Source organism: Enhydra lutris, unplaced genomic scaffold, assembly GCF_002288905.1.
Source record: "Enhydra lutris kenyoni isolate GAN:26980312 unplaced genomic scaffold, ASM228890v2 scaffoldscaffold161, whole genome shotgun sequence".
Taxonomy (NCBI): domain Eukaryota; kingdom Metazoa; phylum Chordata; class Mammalia; order Carnivora; family Mustelidae; genus Enhydra; species Enhydra lutris.
In genome coordinates, this window is record NW_019154245.1 from 159,371 (window position 1) to 182,931 (window position 23,561).

The window sequence follows — 23,561 nt, forward strand, 5'->3', positions numbered from 1 at the left end:
GTTACTAAACAATGAATCAGACAAACAGGAAATCAAAGAAAAAATTTAAATATACATGAACATGAAAACAAAATTGTTCAAAACCTTTAGGATGCAGCAAAAGTGATCCTAAGAGGGAAATATATAGCAATGTAAACCTACCTCAATAACCAAGAAAAGTCCCAAATAAACAACCTAAACTTACACATAAAGAAGCTACAAAAAGAAAGGAAATAATAAATATTAGAGAAGAAATAAATGATAATGAAATAAAAAAAAACAGAAAAGATCAATGAAACCAGGAAATGGTTCTTCAAAAAAAAAATGATAAACCTCTAGTCAGAATTATCAAAAAAAAAGAGAATGCACCCTAATAAATAAAATTGTAAGTAAGATAGGAAGAATAGTAGCTGATACCACAATAATACAAACAATTATAAGATAATATTATGAAAAGCTATATGCCAAGAAGTTGGAAAATCTGGAAGAAATGGATAAATTCCTAGAAAGATATAAATTACCAAAACTGAAATAGGAAGGGAAAAAAAAACTTGAACAGACCAATAAACAGTAAAGAAATTGAATCAGAAAACAAACAAACAAACAAACTCCCAACAAACAAAAGTCCAGGGCCAGATGTCTTCACAGGAAAATTCTACCAAACACTTAAGGAAGAGCTAATACCTATTCTTTTCAAAATATTACATGAAATAGAAAAGGAAAGAAAACTTGCAAATTCATTCTGTGAGGCCTGATACCACCAAAACCAGATAAAGATTCCCAGAGAGAGAGAGAGAGAGAGAAAGAGAGAGAAATACAAGACAATATCCCTGATGAACATAGGTACAAAAATTCTCAATAAAATACTAGCAAACCAAATCCAACAGTACATTAAAAAACATTCACCACAATCAAGTGGGATTCATTCCTAGGTTGCAAGGGTGGTTCAATATTCATAAATCAATAACATGATATACTACATTAATAAAAGAAAGGATAAGAATCATATAATCATTTCAATGTATGCAAAGTAGGCATCTGGCAAAGTATAATATCCATTCATGAGAAAAACCCTCAACAAAGTTTAGAGGGAACATACCACCAACATAATAAAAGTCATATATGAAAACCCACAGCTAATATTCTCAATGGGGGAAAAACCAGAGGATAGTCCCTAAAGTCAGGAACAACAAAGAGATGTTCATTCTCACTGATATTCTTATATAGTACTGGAAGTCCTAGCCACAGCAATCAGACAAGAAAAAGAAATAAAAGGCATCCAAATCAGCAAAGAAGTCAAATTCTCACTATTTGCAGGTGGCATGATACAACATATAGAAAACCCAAAAGACCCCACCAAATCTCCTAGAACTGATACAGGAATTCAGGAAACTTGCAGGACACAAAATCATCATACAGAAATCTTGCATTTCTACACACCAGTAATGAAGCAGCCAAAAGAGAAATCAAGGAATCAATCCCAATTTCAATTGTGCCCAAACTAGTAAGATACCTAACCAAAGAAGTGAAAGACTTAGATTCTGAAAACTGCAAAACACTGATGAGAGAAATTTCAGGAAACACAACGAAATAGAAAGACTTTCCATTCTCATGTATTGGAAGAACAAATATTGTTAAAATGTCTGTGGTACCCAGAGCAATCAACACATTCAATGCAATCCCTATCAAAATACCATCAACATCTTCACAGAGCTGGAACAAACAATCCCAAAATTTGTATGGAACCAGAAAAGATCCAGAATAGACAAAGCAATCTTGAAAAAGAAGAGCAAAGCTGGAGGCATCAAAATTATGGGCTTCAAGTTACATTACAAAGCTGTAGTGATTAAAACAGTATGGTACTGACACAAAAATGGGCAAATAGATGAATAGAACAGAATAGAAAACCCAGAAATGAACCCACAACTATATGGTAAATTAATCTTCAATATAGCAGGAAAGAATAGCCAATGGGGGAAAAAAAGACCGTCTCTTCAAAAAATGGTATTGGGAAAACTGGAGAGCATCATACAAAAAAAAAAAAAAAAAAAAATGAAACTGACCACTTTCTTGCCCCAACCACAAAAAAAAGAAGTTCAAAATGCATTAAAGACCGAAGTTTGAGACTTGGAACAATAACAATCCTAGAGGAGAACACAGGTAACATCTTTGACATTAGTCATAGCAACATCTTTATACAAATGAATCCCAAAGCAAGAGAAACAAAAGCAAAATTGAGGGTTTTTTTTTTAATTGAACCATTTGTACTCATCAAAATAAAGCCTTCTGCAAAGCAAAGGAAACAATCAACAAAATAAAAGGCAGCCTACAGATTGGGAGAAGATATTTGCAAATGACATATCTGATAAATGTTTAGTACCCAAAATATGCAAAGAACTTATGAAATTCAACACCCCAAAAATGAATAATCCAATGTAAAAATGGGCAGAAAACATTATCAAAAATAACCAAACTATGGAGAGAGTTCAAATGTCCATTGACTGATGAATGGATAAAGAAGATGTTCCACATATAATATTCCATGTATAATGCTCCATATATTGACAGATGAATGGATAAAGAAGAGGTGGTATATATAAAATGGAATATTACTCAGCCATAAAAAGAATGAAATATTGCCATTTGCAATGACATTGTTGGAGCTAGATAGTATTATGCTAACAGAAATAAGTTAGTCAGAGAAAGACAAATACCATGTGAAAAGAGAGGGGGAAGCAGGCTCCCCGCTGAGCAGAGAGCCCAATGTGGGGTTTTATCCTAGAACCATGAGATCATGACCTGAGCTGAAGGCAGAGGCTTAACCCACTGAGCCACCCAGGTGCCCCTTAAACTGACAACCTTCTAATAGAATGTCTAAATCACCAAAATTTTAAAAGACCCTCTCCACCGTGGAGTGTTTATTAATGTGCAGACACTACCTTTCTATTTCTTTTGTGTGTGTAGTACTTTAGGTACTCTAAGAATTAAATTCAAGGCTTTGTATTGCTTAATCACACATTTAAGTCATCTATATATGTTTATCAAAACCCTCAATGAAAGATTTGTTCCAAATCCACAGATTACACGTTTACTGGGATAATCATTATGAAATAACATAACTTCCTTTGCTCAGTTACTTTGTCTACTTCTAATTAGTATGAAACTAATAAATTTGGAATATATTTAACTCTTATTCTATAACCCTTTATTGAGTAACAACTTTGTCAAATCCATGTGCTCTGAATCACAAATACTGTCTTACTTCATTTCCCCTTTCTTCTCCCCCTTCCTATATGTTCATCTGTTTTCTTACTTAAATTCCAATTATGAGCAAGATAATACAGTATTTGTCTTTCTCTGACTGACTTATTTCACTTAGTGTAATACACTCTAGCTCCATCCATGTCATTGCAAATGGCAAGTATGTGTGTGTGTGTATATATATATACACACACACCATGTCTTTTCTATCCATTCATCAGTCAATGGACATTTGGGCTCTCTCCATAGTTTGGCTATTGTTGATAATGGTGCTATAAACATTGGGATACATGTATCCTTCGTCTTCTGCCTATTTTTAATTGGATTATTTATTTTTTGTGTGCTGAGTTTCATAAGTTAACTATAACATATATGGTTACCAGAAGGGAGGTAGGGGGGTGTTAAATAGGTGATGGGGATTAAGGAGGGCACTTGTGATGAGCACTAGGTGATGTATGTAAGTGTTAAAACACTATATTGTATACCCGAAACTAATGGTACACCATGTGTTAACTAACTGGAATTTAAATAAAAACTTTAAAAAATTAAAAAAAGACATTCATATAGTCCATAAATATTTATTGAGCACCACACTAAACTAGTCACCATGCTAAACACCAAGGAAACCAGGGTGAATAAAACAGCCCTCACAGAGCCCTCTGAATTCTGAGAGTAGTGAGTGTTATGTATTGGATGGAGTAGATAGTAGTAAAAAGAAACAATAAATAAAGAAGAGAGATAGAGTATTCAAGAATTGGGATTTTGCTAAGTGGGAGGGACAATAAGATAAGAAGGTAAGGCACTTGAGGATGATAGTATGAGAATGGTTGCAGTCATGAATATGAAAGCAAGTAAAGTTAGAGAGAATGGAGCTAAACATGGAAAGAAAGGAGTGTAATAAATGGAGAGGAAAAAAGCTAGATAAGAGATTAAAGATCTTTAAGACACAGAAGAATCCAGTTAGTGAAGTGTAAACTAGAAAAAAATTCTACCAACATTCCTTTATCCTACATGTTTTTCTGTATTTGTAGAGCTCTCCTAGAATTTGTCTTAGTTGGCCATACATAGGACGTGACTGTGTAGTAAAAGACAACTTTTATAACTTATGTAGCTTATGGAATTCATTTCATGATATAGTATGCTCTCATCTATGCATGAACAATTGATGAATTTTTTATGTGTATATATTTAAATATATGTAATTATTTAGTATATAATTATAAAACATACATATTTATATAAATATATACTTATATAATTTATGTTTAATTTTTATAGGTAATATAATATATTAAAATAATACATAACACTTTTTCTAATATATAACACTAAATGTATATTAAATTATGGCCTTTGTACATTGAGCATAAATCAATGGAAGATGAATAGTGGTGTATTGACAATGGATTGCATCTTATGTCATCAGTATAATATCTTATAACAAGTCATAGTATGCCATGCATTTTTTGAGCTCCCTGTCCAAGAGGTTGTATTTGTTATCAAAGTATGTTATGAAAGAAAGTTCACAGAATTCTTTACTGAACCTAAAAGGACTGGTAGGATCTCTTTTGATGATTTTCATGAAGTACATTAACTCTTAAAATGAGACATTTGATCAGATATGCTCATATAGTTATCCTATTTCTCCATTAAAATACTAGAGCTTTGGGGCACTTGGCTGGCTCAGTCAGTGGAGAATGTAACTCTTGATCTTGGGGTTGTGAGTTTGAGCCCCTGTTGGGTGTAGAGATTACTTAAAAATAAAACCTTAAAAAAATACTAGAGTTTTGCTGTGAACCTAAAGCTGTTGTAAAAAATAAAGTATATTAAAAAATACCAAAGTATCATAAAATGTTTGATAACTACAACATCAAGGCAAATGATATTATATATTTACAGTACCTTCCTCCAATTCTCTGCAAATGTTCTAATAAACAATAATACAGATCTGTATTTTTACGGCTTAGATCAGCAAGTAACTCTCCAAAATATTTGGGGTCCAACTTTTCAGGGCCATCATCTTGAATTATCACCTGAAGAAAGCATCAAGCACCATTATAAACAACATTAAGTATTTCTAAGTTGATAGATGTTTTGATGTCAAATGAGAAAAAGTTACATAACCTATTAATACAAGTAACTCATTACAAAGACATCACATGAGCTAACCCACTAAATTTTCTTTACAACCGAGGTACACATTTTTCAATATGAGAGGAATTTAAAGGAAAAGCAACATTACAATAGCATTTTCAATTTTATTTCACTAATCCAATTGATCTAATGAATGCAAAACTTGAATATTTTATATAAAATTATATTTATATAATTTTATTTATAAATATATATATAATTATAAAATAATTTATATAAAATGTATATAATGTATATATTATATATAATATAAATATATATTATATATATGCTATATATAGCATATATATATACACACACATAACAAGTTAATCAAAATCTCTAAATTGCCCATTATCACCACATGGCTTACTCTTCTGTTCCCTGTTGGAAAAGAACATGTGAATTATTTGAATTATACTGACATAAAATAATTAATTTTATTTGGACTTGCATCTTCTCAGTGAAAGGCAGCTTAATTTATTAGCATATATTAAAGTTAGATTAAATTAACCTTCTCAATTCAATATGTTTTTATGTATTTCTTCTTATATTCCCTCCAGTTATTATTTGGACTGAATATCTAGTCAATTTGACATGGGAAAGAGTAGCTAAGGGCCAATTGTAGATAAATAATAGACTTCAAAGACATTTGAAATCCTAAACACAAATTACTATGAACAGTGTCCTAAATAAGACCTATTCTATTGGCTTCATGTAATTTGGTACCAATCTTTTAAAAAATGACGATCACCTTGTTTTCCATCTCCAAAACACTACTTGCAGGTTAATAACTTAGATTGTATTCCATACTACCTTTGATATTGCATGTGGGACCAAAGTTGTCCTATAAATGCATTTATACCTAAGTATATATATGACAAATGGACTTCAAATTTGACCACTATTGCTTCATTTTCAACCTTTCCTCTGAAGCAGACCCTAAAAAATCATGCATGCTGAGGCAAATGGAAGAATTGAAAAAATTGCAAAGTAAACAAAGATGAGTTTTCATAACCATGTCTGTGATATGATAAGTCATTTTTAAAATAAAGATAAATTGGGGCATGTGAGTGGCACAGTCAGTTAAGCATCTGACTCTTGGTTTTGGCTCAGGTCATGATCTCAAGATTGTGAGATGGAGCCTCCTCATTGGGCTCCATGCTCAGTGCAGAGTATTGCTTAAGATTCTCTCCCTCACCCTCTGCCCTTTTAACACTCTCTCTCTAAAATAAAATAAATAAATCAATAATATCTTAAAAAAATAATGAGTAATACTTTTTTGGGCTCCAAAGCATTTATTTTAGGAATTAAAATGCATAACATTAAATGAAATAACTTCCAGGAACAATATTTCATTCCATTTAGGCCATGACGTTTTTAAGAAAAAAGTTGTTTGGAAATTTGTCACATCATTTGAGGGTGAATTGATAGCAGAATGTCAATTTTACTAAACCAAAATTTTAAGGGAAGGAAAAACTTCAAAATATGCAACATTCACAATAAATATATTCAGCCCAAACATAATACGGTATATAGAGGATATGAAGAAAATAAAGGGTTAGAGTGACTGCTCAAACTTCAAAACAAGATTTTACAAGAATTCTTTAGGAAGACAATCCTTTATAGATTTGTGTTAATGACAATAAAAATTGACACAAAAATCTGGTTGAAATAATTGGTAGATTACATTTTAGAAGTTGAACTCAAAACGTATATAAAATTTGCAAAAATTGTGAATCCTAAGCAAAAATTCTTTTTAGAAAACATGTATCTAAAAAACTTTTCCAAAAATAACAATCTGCAGGGCACAAATCAGTAAGTGCTATTATTAAATATGGTACCTCTGAATCTTATACACCAGACATTTGGATAAAAATCTTTTAAATTATAACAGCAGAGTAAACCAATGAATTTAACTGTTTTTGCTTTACTTGTGTACTTTGCTGGGTCTCACAGCAAATAATAGAGTGTACCTGATTGGAAAAACACTTCTAGGACAAAAAAAATTCCATTTCTAACAAATGCTGTGCAACTGTTGACAGAAAACACACACACGGGGCACCTGGGTGGCTCAGTGGGTTAAGCCTCTGCCTTTGGCCCAGGTCATGATCTCAGGGTCCTTGGATCGAGCCCTGCATCAGGCGCTCTGCTCGGTAAGGGAGCCTGCTTCCCCACTCTCTCTCTGCCTGCCTCTCTGCTTACTTGTGATCTCTCTCTGTCAAATAAATAAAATCTTAAAAAAAAAAAGAAAACACACAAACACACACACACACAATGAAGGACAAGAGTAAGTCAGAAATTGCAAGCATGTTCTATTAGTTGTGTGCATAGAAAGTAAATGTAGCTAAACATAATTCATAGAATAACTGGCTCTAAGTGAGGATATAGGATGCTGGCTGACCATCCTTTACCAAGGACAAATATTATGACATATAAGAGATTTTAGAACTATGTTATCAGGGGCACCTGGGTGGCTCAGTGGGTTAAAGCCTCTGCCTTTGGCTCAGGTCATGATCCCAGGGTCCTGGGATCAAGCCCCACATCGGGCTCTCTGCTCTGCAGGGAGCCTGCTTCCTCCTCTCTCTCTCTCTGCCTGCCTCTCTGCCTACTTGTGATCTCTGTCACATAAATAGATAAAATATTAAAAAAAAAAGAACTATGTTATCAGGATATTCAAGAAAAACATGATAGCACTCATACATGTTAAAAAGGCTGACTGATCACATGAAAATAGTTTATTTGCAGAAAGCTGCTAAAGAAATCACCAATTATGTATGCCAGAGGTGCAAATATTGTTCACATGATACCTGCTGTGGAGATGCTATCGTTCTAATGCAGAAAAAATGCTAAATTATTGTTCATGTGACATAAGCTTAGATGCAGATGAAAATTCAGAGGTAATTTTGTTATCTGGAAAACCAGACATAGAAAGATATTTCTTTTCTTTTCTTTTTTCTTTCTTCCTTCCTTCCTTTCTTTCTCTCTCTTTTTAATTTTTTTATTTATTTGTCAGAGAGCGAGAGAGAGCACAAGTAGGGAAAGCAGCAGTCAGAGGGAGAAGCAGGCTTCTTGCTGAACAAGGAGCCCAATACAGGACTTGATCCCAATCCCTGGGATCATGACCCAAGCTGAAGGTAGATGCCTAACCAACTGAGCCACCCAGATGTCCTATGACAAATTTTTCTTAAGTGATGGTATTAAGTTGAAAATAAAGAAAATATCAGAATGTTTTAGTTTGTGGGACCGTTTTTATAAATTATAATTACTGATTCAATCTTCAATCCAGAAACTGAAGAGGAGAGAGGTCTTTTAGTTACTATCAAAGAGAAAAGTTCAATAACACTATAAGACCATCAGTGGTACCATATACTACAGCTAGGTAAAAATATGTTTTTCTTCATCAATCTAACTTGAGAGAGAACATCTATTTAGTACTGCAAAATGTAACTACATTTTGGTAACCACAAAAGCAAGTTGATCACAGACTGAATTTTTGTTTCTATGTTATAATAATACTGAAGTTGTAATGATAATTTACAATTTTAAACAAATCAATATTTATTCTTATTTCTTAGAAGTTAATTATATGATGAGAATACTCATCTTAGATCTTTACTTAATAGCAACTTCCATTAAGCAGTTAACCATAATGTGTATTTGCTACATTCTAAACTCCACAGGAAAGCTATATTGAGAAAGTTTGTTTTCCTAGTAGCCAAATATATCCAATGTGAAAAAAATTAAAATCCAGTTACAAAGAAATAGCAAGTTCAATAACAAGGATTATCATTTATCACTCTTGAGACTGGCAATAATTTCTAAACTGTAATAATCCATATACGGAAATAGATAAGGATATGGTAAGATGGCCATTCTCTTATGTTGCCAATACTTTTTAAAAAGCAATTTAATGATTCATATCAAGTATCTGTATCAATGTTATATAGTTTGGAACAGTAATTTCTCTTCTAGGAGTCTACACTACACATATCTCAGAGTTGTAGATAAAAATGTAATAGATTATTATGCTTGTATTACTTCCAGAGGCAAAAATAAAAGAACAATGGTTACATCTATGATGAAATATTAATTGTCTATAAAATTATGTCTTGATAAGTGTGTGTATATATTTATATATAAAGGCTACAATGACTTCATTAATGGATTAGTCACATTATTTTTTGGTGATGGAATTGTAGTTTTTTTCTATAGTTTATGCTTATGTGTATAGTTCCAAACATTTCACAAAGAACATGTATAGATATAACTCACTTCAATGAACAGAGAAATAAAATGAGGATTGTGAACAAGAGTAAGTCAATCACCTGCTTTGTGTCTGTCTCTCTATTCACAAAAGTTCAAAGATGATAATAGGTGGAACTACTGGTTTTCACATTAAAAGTTCTCTTTAAATCAATGTTATCAAAAAGAGTTAGAGGTGGTGGTGGTGGTAGACTTGTAATTTTGGCAGATTTCTTTTCCCATAAACAGTGCTTCCTTTCCAGTTGTTATATGCCACATTTCCCCCCATTAGTTCTTTTATTTTTCTGTCATTTCAGCGACTTTTTATACCTTATTTCTGCCTTTCTTTTTTCTGCTGCCTGCCCTGCCAGAGCACTGAAATAAGGTTCATTTTCTTTGGGCTGTTGGTGCCCCTCTCCCATACCTCTTAAACCTGCCAAATAAGAGTTTTTCCAAGTTCTTTATTTTCTGAGTGTGCGGATTCTTTCCATTCTGTCCTTATTTCCTCTGCCAAACTGCTGATTTCTCCTCTGTTATATATCTTCTCTTATCTGTGAAGTGATATCCCTTTCTTCTAGAAACTGTAGCAATCTTAGCTTTCATTGGCTTTTGTAATCTTCCTTTAAAATGTAAGCTTCTACGTTAAGACTTAATCTCAGCTTGCCAGCATTCACTACCATTCTTTTCTGAATACTTTAAATATAAAAGCTCTAAGGACCAGGAGCCCAGTCAGAAACTGGAGCACAGACAGTGAAGGCCCTGTGCCCTGGCCCGCCAGCTTCCCAACAGCTGTTTGTGTGCCTGCGGGGCAGCCATTGCTGAGCTGCCATCACTCTGAGTCATACTTTTTGATATATCCCATAGTATCTAGCACAATACTGCTTGAACACCCTTTTAGTTAGTTGCTCAGTAAATACTCGTTGAATTGAAAGAAGTCATCTACCTACCTGGTTAGAAGTGATCCCAAATGCTAGCTGATTCTGGAAAGATTTTTTTTTTAGAGGTTTCTCAAAGAAGCTGACCAAGAATGGTTAAAGACAAAAAGAACATAGGTAGCACTTTCTCCACAATGTCATGGTGATGCCTTACATTCTCTTCCTAAGGGTAGGTTAAGTCTGATTGCAGCAACTAAACTGGATTACTTGCTGAGTTACAGACTGACATTTGAGTTTTACCCAGATTTCTAGAACTTGGCAGTCAGCTCTTTAGTGGTAGACCCCTCTCAGGAAATGAAGATCAAATTAGGCAACTCTTTATTCAAAATAATAAAAAATATTTTTTTATTTCAAGTTTTACACATACATTTCTCCCATATGAAACATGAAGCATCTATATATGTTTACCAAACTGGGAGTGGCTTAAAAACACGTTTTCCAATATGACTTTAAAATTCAAGGTTAACTGGATATAAGGAAAATCTAGCTGTCATATCAGTGTCATTCTACAAACTTCAGGTTAGTTCATTGCTGTAAGTGGACAGATAGATAACCTCTCCCTGTCTCTCTGTGTGTCCCTTCCAAAGCTATAACTTTCCCAAGTAGAAGAGGGCATTTCATTAGCCAATAATATTCAAGAGCTAAGCTCCCATTAGAATCTCTAAACAACTAATTTGATACTTGATATTAGTATTTTGCATATTTTACTCTTAGCTTCTTATAATCCCCTGTGAAATATAATGCTTTGAAATTTTTTTTTCCTTTCAATATGATTCATTTCACAAAGTTATTTCATGATTTCAAACTGTCTTAAAATATTTCTTTCTTAGGGGTGGTTCAAGATGGTGGAGGAGTAGGAGATCTAAATTTTTTCTTGTCCCGGGAATTCAGCTAGATAGCTATCAAACCATTCTGAACACCTACAAACTCAACAAGAGATTGAAGAAAAGAATAGCAGCAACTCTATGAACAGAAAAATGACCACTTTCTGTTGAGAAGTAAACCTGAGGTGATATATGGGAAGATAGGGCATGGGGGAGGGAACCTCCCTCAGCCAGCTACTATCAAGTGATAGAGCAGTAGGGCGCAAAATCAGGACTTTAATAAGTCTGCTCCACTGAGGAATGTCACTCTGGTAGCTAAGTAGGGGGTGGAAGCTTAGCTAAGACAGTGTGGTCTCAGATCACTTGGGGTCACAGAAAGACTAGGGTTCCCTGTGTGTGGCAGGTTCTCCCAGGTGTCAGAGCTTGGAAGTTGGCTGTGAAGAGTGAGCCAAGGAGTAGCCATAAATCAGGATCCACACTATTGGGTGACTGCCTCGCAAGCAGGGGTCCAACAAGCATCAGATCTGGGGAGACTCCTCTTCCTCTCCTGAGAGGAGCAGCTTGGGGGCACACTGCAGGAATCTTCTAGATTTGGAGACTCCAAACAGGCCCATGTGCCAGAAATAGAAATGCTTGTTCACAGGCTGGGTGAGCACAGAGTACAGGCAGAAACCAGGGAGACAGGAGTGATTGACTACTTTTCTATGAGGGCTCACTGAGGAGTGGGGCTCTGAGATTTCCGTGCTGGGGCCAGAGATTGGGAGGTCACCATTTTCATTTTCTTCCTCTAAAGTTATGTGGAAAGCCTTCAGGGAACAAAAGATACAGAGAGGGGTGCCTGGGTAGCTCAGATCATTAAGCAACTGTCTTCGGGGAAAAATATACAGTGGAAAAAAGTCTCTTCAATAAATGGTACTGGGAAAACTGGACAGCTATATGTAGAAGAATGAAACTCGACCATTCTCTTACACCGTACACAAAGATAAACTCAAAATGGATAAAAGACCTCAACGTGAGACAGGAATTCATCAGAATCCTAAAGGAGAACATAGGCAGTAACCTCTTCGATATCAGCCACAGCAACTTCTTTCAAGATATGTCTCCAAAGGAAAAGGAAACAAAAGCGAAGATGAACTTTTGGGACTTCATCAAGATCAAAAGCTTCTGCACAGCAAAGGAAACAGTCAAGAAAACAAAGAGGCAACCCACGGAATGGGAGAAGATATTTGCAAATGACAGTACAGACAAAAGGTTGATATCCAGGATCTATAAAGAACTCCTCAAACTCAACACACACAAAACAGACCATCATATTAAAAAATGGGCAGAAGATATGAACAGACACTTCTCCAATGAAGACATGCAAATGGGTATCAAACACATGAAAAAATGTTCATCATCAAACACATGAAAAAATGTTCATCACTCCATCAGGGAGATTCAAATTAAAACCACATTGAGATACCACCTTACACCAGTTAGAATGGCCAAATTAGCAAGACAGGAAACAACATGTGTTGGAGCAGATGTGGAGAAAGGGGAACCCTCTTCCACTGTTGGTGGGAATGCAAGTTGGTACAGCCACTTTGGAGAACAGTGTGGAGATTCCTCAAGAAATTAAAAATAGAGCTTCCCTATGAACCTGCCATTGCACTACTGGGTATTTACCCCAAAGATACAGATGTAGGGAAAAGAAGGGCCATCTGTACCCCAATGTTTATAGCAGCAATGGCCACGGTCGCCAAACTGTGGAAAGAACCAAGATGCCCTTCAATGGACGAATGGATAAGGAAGATGTGGTTCATATACACTATGGAGTATTATGCCTCCATCAGAAAGGATGAATATCCAACTTTTGTAGCAACATGGACGGGACTGGAAGAGATTTTGCTGAGTGAAATAAGTCAAGCAGAGAAAGTCAATTATCATATGGTTTCACTTATTTGTGGAGCATAACAAATAACATGGAGGACAAGGGGAGATGGAGAGAAGAAAGGAGTTCAGGGAAATTGGAAGGGGAGGTGAACCATGAGAGACTAAGGGCTCTGAAAAGCAATCTGAGGGTTTTGAAGGGGTGGGGGGTTGAGGTTGGGGGAACCAGGTGGTGGGTATTAGGGAGGGCACAGATTGCATGGAGCACTGGGTGTGGTGCAAAAACAATGAATACTGTTACACTGAAAAGAAATAAAAATTTAAAACAAAAAAAAGCAACTGCCTTTGGCTCAAATTATGATCTCCAGGTCCTGGGATTGAGCCCCACATTAGGTTCTCAGCTCAGAGGGGCCCCTGGTTCTCCCTCTCTCTTTGCCTCTCCCCCTGCTTGTGCTCTCTCTGTCTCTGTCTCTCTCTGACAAAACAAGTGAATAAAAAACCGGAAAAAAAAAAAAGCTACAGAAAGCAAACCAGAGCAGATTACTTTGCCTGACCCCTGGCAAGGGTGGTGCAATTCTCCTTGGACCAAAGACCTTTGAGAATCAATGCAACAGGCCCCTCACCCAGAAAATCATCAAGAACATCCAGCCAAGATCAAGTTTACCAATCAATGAAAACTGCAAAATTCCAGTACTAGGAGAATACAGCTGATGGAATTCATGGCTTTTTTACTATGATTATTTGTCTTTCAACTTTAATTTTTAAAATTTTCTTTACTTTTATCCTTATTCTTATTCTTTTTTAAAATTTTTCTTCTTTCCTTTTAAACCAACTTATGAATTTTTAAATTTTTTTATTTTCATTTTTACAGTCATATTCTATCCCTTCATTGTATTTAACCTTATTTTTTCTACACAGACACACACACACACACACATATATATGCGTGTGTATATATATACATACATATATGTATGTATATAATATGTATGTGTATATATATATATATATATATTCTTTATCTAAAATTTTGGTATGCACTTTCTTCTAAAAGACCAAAATAGACTGAAATCTAGTGTATGACACTGTTCTATTCACCCGACTGATTACATCCTCATTTTAAAAATTTTTCTTCTTTCTTTTTTCAACCAACTTCTTATCTTATCAATTTCTTTTTTAAAATATTCTTAATTTTTTATTTTTACAGTCATATTCCATCCCTTCATTGTATTTACCCTTATTTTTGTATATATATGTTCTTCTTTCTTTAAAATTTTAGGATGCAGATTCTTATAACAGACCAAAATACACCCATCATCTAGTGTATGGCTCTGTTCTATTCACCAGCCTGATCATATTATTTTTTTTCTTTTCCCCTCAGTTTTGGGTCTCTTCTGATGTGTTTAGTGTGTATTTCTCTGGGGTTATTGTTACACTTTTTTAGCATTTTGTTCTCCCTTTCATCTATTGTTCTCTAGAGTGCCAAGGATCTAATCAACATGGACATTAGTAAGATGTCAGAACTAGAGTTCAGAATAACAATTATAAAGATACTAGCAGGGCTTGAAAAAAGCATAGAAGACTCTAGAGAATCTCTTTCTGGAGAATAATATCTCATCAAGTCAAAATTTAAAAAGGCTATTAATGAAGAGCAATAAAAAATAGAGGCTCTAACTGGTAGGATAAATGAAGCAGAAGAGAGAATTATTGATATAGAAGACCGAATGATGGAGAATAAAGAAACTGAGAAAAAGAGAGATTAACAATTACTGGATCATGAGGGGTGAATTCGAGAGATAAGTGATACCATAAAGCAAAACAGTATCAGAATAATTGCAATCCCAGAAGAAGAAGAAAGAGAGAGAGGGGCAGAAGGTATATTTCAGGAAATTATAGCAGAGAATTTCCCTAATTTGGCAAAGGGAACAAGCATCAAAACCCAGGAGGCACAGAGAATCCCCCTCAAAGTCAATAAAAAATAGGTCTACACCCTGTCATCTAATAGTAAAACTTACAAGTCTCAGTGACAAAGAGAAAATCCTGAAAGCATCTCGGGACAAGAGGTCTGTAACATACAATGGTAGAAATATTAGATTGGCAGCAGACCTCTCCACAGAGACCTGGTAGGCCAGAAAGGACTGGCTTGATATATTCACGGTACTAAATGAGAAAAAATATGCAGCCAAGAACACTTTATCCAGCTAGGCTGTCATTGAAAATAGAAGGAATGAGAAAAATCTTCTAGGACAAACAGAAACTAAAAGAATCTGTTCTCACCAAGCCAGCCCTACAAGAAATACTGAAAGGGGTCCTCTAAGCAAAGAGATCCCCCAAATAATGTAGACCAGAAGGAACTGAGACAATATACAGTAGCAGTCACCTTACTGGCAACACAATGGCACTAAGTTCATAGCTTTCAATAGTTACCCTGAATGCAAATGGGCTAAATGCCCCCAATCAAAAGACACAGGGTATCAGAATAGATAAGACAAAATAAATAAGACCCATCAATATGCTGTCTGCAAGAAACTCATTTTAGACCCAAAGACACCTCCAGATTTATTTTGAGAAATGATAATAACTAATATATATTTAGTCCTTACTATGTGCCAGATATTGTGCTATGAGCTCTACATAAATATTAGATGAAGTGAAACTTTCTTATAACCACTACATAATATTGTCTCCCCAGATGAACTCTTATATTTCTTTACAACTACTTTAGAATTATACTCTTCCTAACTGCATTATTTTGGAGTTTATTTAGGCTAGGACTTGAAACAGTAGGAGTTTGATTTTATTAGTGTGAAACTTTTCAAAATATGTCTGAATTTCAGGTAATAAATTTTTTTTTAAAGATTTTTATTTATTTGACAGAGAGACAGAGAGAGATCACAAGTAGGCAGAGAGACAGGCAGAGAGAGAGGGGAAGCAGGCTCCCCGCCAAGCAGACAGCCCGATGCGGGACTCGATCCCAGGACCCTGAGATCATGACCTGAGCTGAAGGCAGAGGCTTAACCCACTGAGCCGAAGGCAGAGGCTTAACCCACTGAGCCACCCAGGTGCCCCCTCAGGTAATAAATTTTAATCAGTCTGAGAAAAGAAAAGGTAAGAGCATTAGAATTGTAGAAGAGGTTCTTTTATTAAAAATAGAGCTACCCTATGATCCTGCAATTGCACTACTGGGAATTTACTCCAAAGATACAGATGCAGTGAAAAGAAGGGCCATGTGTACCCCAATGTTCATAGCAGCAATGGCCACAATCACCAAACTGTGGAAAGAGCCAAGATGCCCTTCAACAGACGAATGGATAAAGAATATATGGTCCATATATACAGTGAAATAGTAGGCCTCCATCAGAAAGAATGAATACCCTACTTTTGTATCAACATGGATGGGACTGGAGGAGATTATACTGAGTGAAATAAGTCAAGCAGAGAGATTCAATTATCATATGGTTTCACTTACTTGTTGAGCATAAGGAATAACATGGAGCACATTAGAAGGAAAGTGAATTGGAAATTGGAGGGGGAGATGAACCATGAGAGACTGAGAACTCTAAGAAACAAACTGAGGGGTTTGGAAGGGGGGGGGATGGAAGAGCCTGGTGATGTGTATTAAGGAGGGCACATATTGCATGGAGCACTAGGTGTGGTGCACAAATAATGAATCTTGGAACACTGAAAAAATAACATTTTAAAAAATAAGGTATATATACCATCAAAAGAAGGAGAAAAAGAGGTTCTTTTGGCAAAAAAAAAATGTCAGGATGGAAAATCAGGAAACAAAATATCACTCCTTTGTGTGTATATTTCTTGTCAGTTTTGTACAGTCTACGATTTACATTAACATTTGAGTAATACTCAGTAAAAACCAAAACCCAGTTGGATTAAAAAGTTTGGAGGGATAGGACAGATAGAAGTGAGATTCTCATATAGTGTTAAGATTTTACAGAACTGTGCTTAACAATAAGTTGAAATTTCCTAACCCTGGACTGTGATGTGCTAGTTAGAAATATTTTCTATTACTAAATCACAGGTCCTTGAAGCTCCTTAGCATTATTTGAACTGTTTTAATGTATGTTGTGTCATATCTTTTAGAGTTGGTTCAAATCCATGTTCTCTTTGCTTTGAAAGGCCAAGATAAGGAGCCTCCCAAGAAAACAAGGATTTGGGGATCAGAATAATAGTAGTTCTTATGGTTGGAGGTTTTCTCTGTGATAAATATTGAATTGATAGGATACTTGAGATATAGGTATACCCATAACTACTCATCTGCCTGATGAATGAAAATGATCTTAAATGTTAATCTTAGATAATAGCTTTAGGTTTTAAGATATAAACAAGGCAGGAATACAAGCTTTGCCGAAGAATAGTTGTTCCCAGGTAACAAAAGATGTGATATTTCTCCAAAAAATTACAAAAATCTTTAAAGACTCTGTAGCAAGCATCAATCAATTACCTTCAATCAGATTATTATTTGACTGTAATAATGGTGGGCAGTCCAACTTCTTATGTCTGATTTCAGGTTAAAAAAACAAACAAACAATCCTTTGATTAGAATTTCTGCCACAAACCCAAGGCCAGGCAACAATAGTTAGGAATGAAACCAGAGGCAGATTAGCATTCATTTTTCAGAAAATCTGTAGAAAGTAAGTACCTTATAAAGGGAAACCATGGGCCTTACCTTACTCCTGCCTTGGGAGTTTTTGTCCTGGTTCCATTTTGGGGTTTTGCTTATTATTTGTAGTCTATGATATTCCAGGAGTGGAAATTTCTTGCTAGCATCTACATTATATAAATTTTGATATTCAAAAATGATACTTTTAACCATATTTATAAAGTTCATTGTAGTGATTATAGAGCTCCTGCAGATAGTAGACATATAGTGGATTTCAGCTGAGCCATCTATATTTTCTTGCCTGGTGCCCCTTAAGCTTAATGACACACATTTGTGAGAATGCTGCTCAGAACTAGGGATAGTTTGTGATCAAGGCATAAAACATATTTCAGTAGTACAGAGCATTGGCTTAATTATGTTTATTTCCAAAGTGTAACTGGCTTAAGTGTGTACATTTTTCATTTACTTAGAAGGGTTGCTTAGCAGATTATAAAGTACTTTAAGTGTCATGTTATATAAAAGTGATTATACATAAATATCTAACCCTTCAAAAGGTCATGAACATCTTAAGTAACAAGATCTGCTGTGTTTAGACCTTACTGAATAGTAACTTTTTGCTACATGATAATGGAAAATGTCAATATTAATAAAAGTTTGCAATATATAGATCATTATCTTGCAAAGCTCATAATGATATAGTGACATTTATAGATAAATAATGTTACTGATTCATTAATTTTGCTTTGATTTGGGACATTTAATAGCTGTCAGACTGAAGACATAGTTAATCCTGGTGAAATTAAATGCATTTTAGCTACATCATTTGGCTAATAAGGTAAAAAAATTCATTGGTCTTGTCCTATGTTTTACCACAAGAAGAAATCCTAGCAGGATAAAAAGTGTCAGAATTTTAGGTTCTGAAAATCCTCACTTCTATTTTAATCTCCATAGATACTTTAATAAAGAAAAGTTGCATTATAGAGTACCTAATATGTAGAAAGTTTTCAATAAATGTTGACAGTGAATTGAATGTATTATACAACAATCACAATTCTAAAATAAGACTTTACTCATAACAACAGTTTTGTACTTGACATAAAAGCTTAATTTAAATTTCTGTGTGAGTAAACATAGGCAGTAAAATGTTGAAAGAATGGAAATTGGAGCCAGAAGTGGGGCTTCCACTTCCTAGTTGGAGGTTAAGTATATTTTTTACCTTAACTCCAACTGTAAAATGTAGATAATTTAGGACCTATTTTATCAAATTACTAGAGATATCACATTTTTTGGCAAATTGTCAAACCATCATACAAATTAATGGTTTTATTTAACCTAAGGCAAATGGACAATTGGCTATTTGAATAGTAGGAGTAGAAGACCCTTGTAAATTTTCTACAAAACTCTCAGCTGCCTGAGAGTAGAAACACTGTCTTTATATCTTTCCTTAATTCCACCATATAGGGTAGTACCTGAATATAGTAGATACTAAGTAAACATTTGTTGCAAGGTAAATAGTAAGAAAGTTGTTTGCAATAAAGGATGAAGTTGGGGCTGAATATTAAGTATGATAGATGGAAAAGCAGTAGCTGAAAGAGGTGCTTTAACAAAGCACACTGAACATGGACTTTAGTGAAACTTAATGAAGATTGTCCTTACTCCTTTTTGGTGTGTGTGTGTGTACATTTTGACATTAAATGTTATAAAATAAGATGATTTTTTCACTCCCAATCAAGTGAAAAAAAGTAGGTGGTTTAGATTGTCATTTTATAATAAATACAGTGATTGAATTTATAATATTTTGTGAAAGCTTACATTATTCTTTCTGACTAGAAAATAAAATATTTAATGTTTTCCCCTAATACAAGTGACTATCAAGAATTCATGAAGCTTTTTCTCATGGACAATAGAAACTTTGTCACTAATCAGGTTCCCCCCAACCTTTTTTTCCCCCCTGTGGTTTTGAGGAAGCTCAGAGTGATGTTTTTAGCCCATTTTTACCAATGACATGGAAGTCTGTGGCCTCCATGTCTGTGTACTCTCTTTTTCTTCTGGTTGTTTTTCTTCATTATATTTACATTGTCCATGATATCTTTTTCTATTCTATTACCTCTTATTTGTTCTCTTAAGCTACATAAAATTTTTTTGTAATGAAGTGGGATATATACCAAAGAAATTAATTTTAAATGAATGTGTATTTTTTAGTACATAACTTCTTGGTAACATCTTTGCTGGTACTTTTTGTCCTTTCCATTTCTCTGTCATTTCTATATCCTGTCATTTTTAGTATATAATTTATTCAAGAAATGGAACCACATCTTTATGTAAGGTAAGCCATTGGAGGAACTTCTTCTTTTAGAAGAGGTAAGATATGTAACTAAATAACTTTAATACATTACTAAGGGCTAGAAAGAGAGTCACAGACCAAATACTAAGGAAGTTATAAGAAGGAAACTTAACTTTCAGCCATATGAAGGAGGTTATACATAGGAAGAATCTTCATACTATGTCAACTGATTAGGTTTAGAGTGGCAAAGGAGAAGGAAAGTAAAAATAACACTGAATTCTAAGCTTTGTGATTAGGACACTGGAAATATTAATATAAATAGGGGACATAGAATGAAAAAATTATGGAGTCCGTTGGAGGTGACTGTGGAACAGCCAAGTAGAAATGTCAACTAGTCCCTTAAAATGATGAATTAGAGCTGAGGAAGAAAGTTTTGGAAGTTGTTCATATAAAGATAATCACGTGTAGGTGTGCATAAGAATGTTGCAGAAGTCAAGATTTTATATCATATAGTCAAGGGAGAGGGGGTAGAGAAAGGAGAAGGAAACCATGGATGGGTCCTTGTGGAAGATCACCTGATGAAACAAGAGGAGCCTGAGAACAAGCCTTAGAAGCAGCAGTACAGTATAATGGGAAGAAAAAATAATCAAGAATAGGATGGATCAATGACATCACATGCTATAGGGCTGGAATAAGATAAGAACAAAAAAAAGGAAATAAAATTTGCAACTTGGAGGTCAATAAAAACATTTTTAGGAGTAGGTTGAAACTAGAATCTGCTTTTCAAAGTGTTAAGGAATGTGTCGGTACTGAGAAAATGGCCATAGTGAGCATGCTTTCCTCCTTCAGGAATTTTGCATGTTGAAGGGAATGAAAACATAAGTCAATAGAATGGTAGAGTTACTAAGGGAGTCACTTTAAAGACATGATTAATTCTTAATTCTTGAAAATAAAAAGAATTAGAAGTTTGCTGAAAATACAGAAAAAAATCAGTGAACTGGGGCATTGAAGGAGTTTTCACAGTGAATTCAAATTGTGATTTTTGGACCAATAGTATTAGGATAATCAGAGAACTTGGAAATGCAAATTATCCAGTCCCAGCAATCTCTACTTAAACAAGCCCTCCAGCTGATTACGGTGCACAATAAAATTTGAGTTCCACTGGCCATTCTCAGTAGAAGTTAAAATTACCTGCAAAGAGAGAAGAGCAGTGGAACCCAGAATATGAGTTGGGTTGGAAAGATAGGGATTAGGTATTGACGACCGCGGTAGCAAGTCTATTAGAGTGATTAAAAAGAATGTCTAGCAAAAGAGGGAGTCCAGTAAGATAGAGACAATCTGTTTTAGACTAAATTGGCTTTGTTTGTGGACTTTCTCTAAGTCACAAAGAAGTCAAAATCTAGGGGCAGAGAAAGTGGATGGTAGCTACCCAAAGTAAGGAATCAGCAAAATAATGACAGTAATTAGAGAAGACAACACAGATTTTAAGGGTTCATAGAAAAAGCATTGATAGATTGAATAACAGTGGAGTCCAGCCTGGCTTGGAAATGAGGGCTGGAGAGCTTAATGAGGGTGAGGTTCAGTAGGAATGAGGAAGAAATGAAGTAAGAAAGTGATGATAAGAGAAACAGATATTAAATAGTTTCAACTGATGAGTTTCAAGGAGTAGCAAAAGTCTGTGAGGCCTGAAGATGTAGTGGAAATGAAGAAATTGAGGGTGATAAAGAACCATGAGGTCAGAGTGTGAGGAATATCACTGATATGAGTGATGAAGTTCTCTTAGATGATTCCAGGCAGGAGTCAGCAGGAAGTGGAGAGAAGATTGTAAACCTACCAATGAAACTGTCAAAATATGGGGAGAGTTTCCTGTCTTGCTAATTTTGGCCATTCTAACTGGGAGGTGGGGGGATGGGAGGTTGGGGGAACCAGGTGGTGGGTATTAGAGAGGGCACAGATTGCATGGAGCACTGGGTGTGGTACAAAAACAATGAATACTGTTATGCTGAAAATAAATTTAAGAAATAATTAAAAAAATATGGGGAGAGTAACTAGGTCAATAATAGTGACAATTCAAGCCAAAAAATATGCTATATATGGTTTGCAGGGTTTTAGAGAAAGGAGATGGTTGATCAAAAAAATCCAAACCACCTGAGTGTATAAAACTGTATTGAGAAAAGAATTAGCAATAGATATTTTTAAAAAATGAAAAAAAAATTAGGGAATTATTAACACCAGCAAAAAAAAAAAAAACAGTTGTATTAATAAAAGAAACAAAATTGTACACAAATTGGTTCAGCAGTGAATAATATTTCCATAACAATAATAATATAAACACTGAATCCTGCTTTAGCTAAGAAATGGGGACTTAACTATATTGGGATGTTGGAAGGGATAGAAACGGATGAGGGATTAATAGAATTAAAACTTTATATACCTGGAATTATCAACAGATAACATACAACACTGATACATCAAGAAATAGCATAAGAATTTGCATACTATTTAACTGTATGGAAGTAAATACCAAAAGAAAACGCTAAGGATTGAAAATGGTTGTCTCTGAGGAATGGGTATACAAGAAAAGGGTTGGGATAAAGAATTACTAAAATATGCCTTTTAGTACTATTTGAATTTTTAAGCTACATACATGCATTACTTTGACTTAAAAGCATAAAAACTGTTTTTTGAAAATAACAATTCTTGTTGGCCACAAAACAGAGTTTAAAAGGGTGCCAGTGCAGGAAATAGCCACAGACAGATAATGGAGTTTGGAAAAGACGGGCCCAAAAGAAATACGGATTAAATTTTTGGAAGGGGTAAGCATCAGATAGAGGTTTGCACAAAATAACCCCTCATTTTCAACAATGGGGATGAAGAAAGCAAGAAATATGAAAAAAAGACTTTAACCACTTTTTAATGAGAGAGGAAACAGGCCGAACTGCTGAGTTTATTGAGCGAACCAGACCAGAGATTTCATTGTTAGTGAATGACTTATTTTAAATAAACACTGTAGCAAGTTTTCTGTATACTTGCCAGAAAAAGCACCTGACACTAAGATCTGTGCTGTCTTGATGTTGACAAAAATTGAATTTTAAAATCATGAGAGAAAAGCATCAAAATTGGAGTATTTTCATTGGCAATAGCACTATTCAAGAGAACAAGACTATTCCTTTTGCATCTTCCCATGACTCCAAAAGATTTCTTGGCAGCTTCAAGCCAAGTGGAAAAGGATTGCACATATAATATACATAGTTTAATTTTTCTTATAAACACCACCTGTATGGCAACTTGTAAAATGAGTTCAGCTGAGCTTTTCCTTGTTAGTAACATATGTAAAATTATCTGTTTCTTTTTAATGTCAGGGAAATGACCTCAACGTGTTATTCTTAATGTCCCCAGGGAAGGAA

General features: G+C 34.8%; 1 protein-coding gene across 1 annotated transcript in view; it reads right to left on the reverse strand.

Annotated features, from left to right (window-relative positions):
- LOC111140089 (POF1B, actin binding protein) overlaps positions 1-23,561 on the reverse strand; it is a 95,130-nt gene that overhangs the window by 32,126 nt on the left and 39,443 nt on the right. Inside the window, exon 7 of the mRNA XM_022492477.1 lies at positions 5,143-5,273. Within this exon, the coding sequence (XP_022348185.1) occupies positions 5,143-5,273 (131 nt within the window). The remainder of the gene's footprint in view (positions 1-5,142; positions 5,274-23,561) is intronic.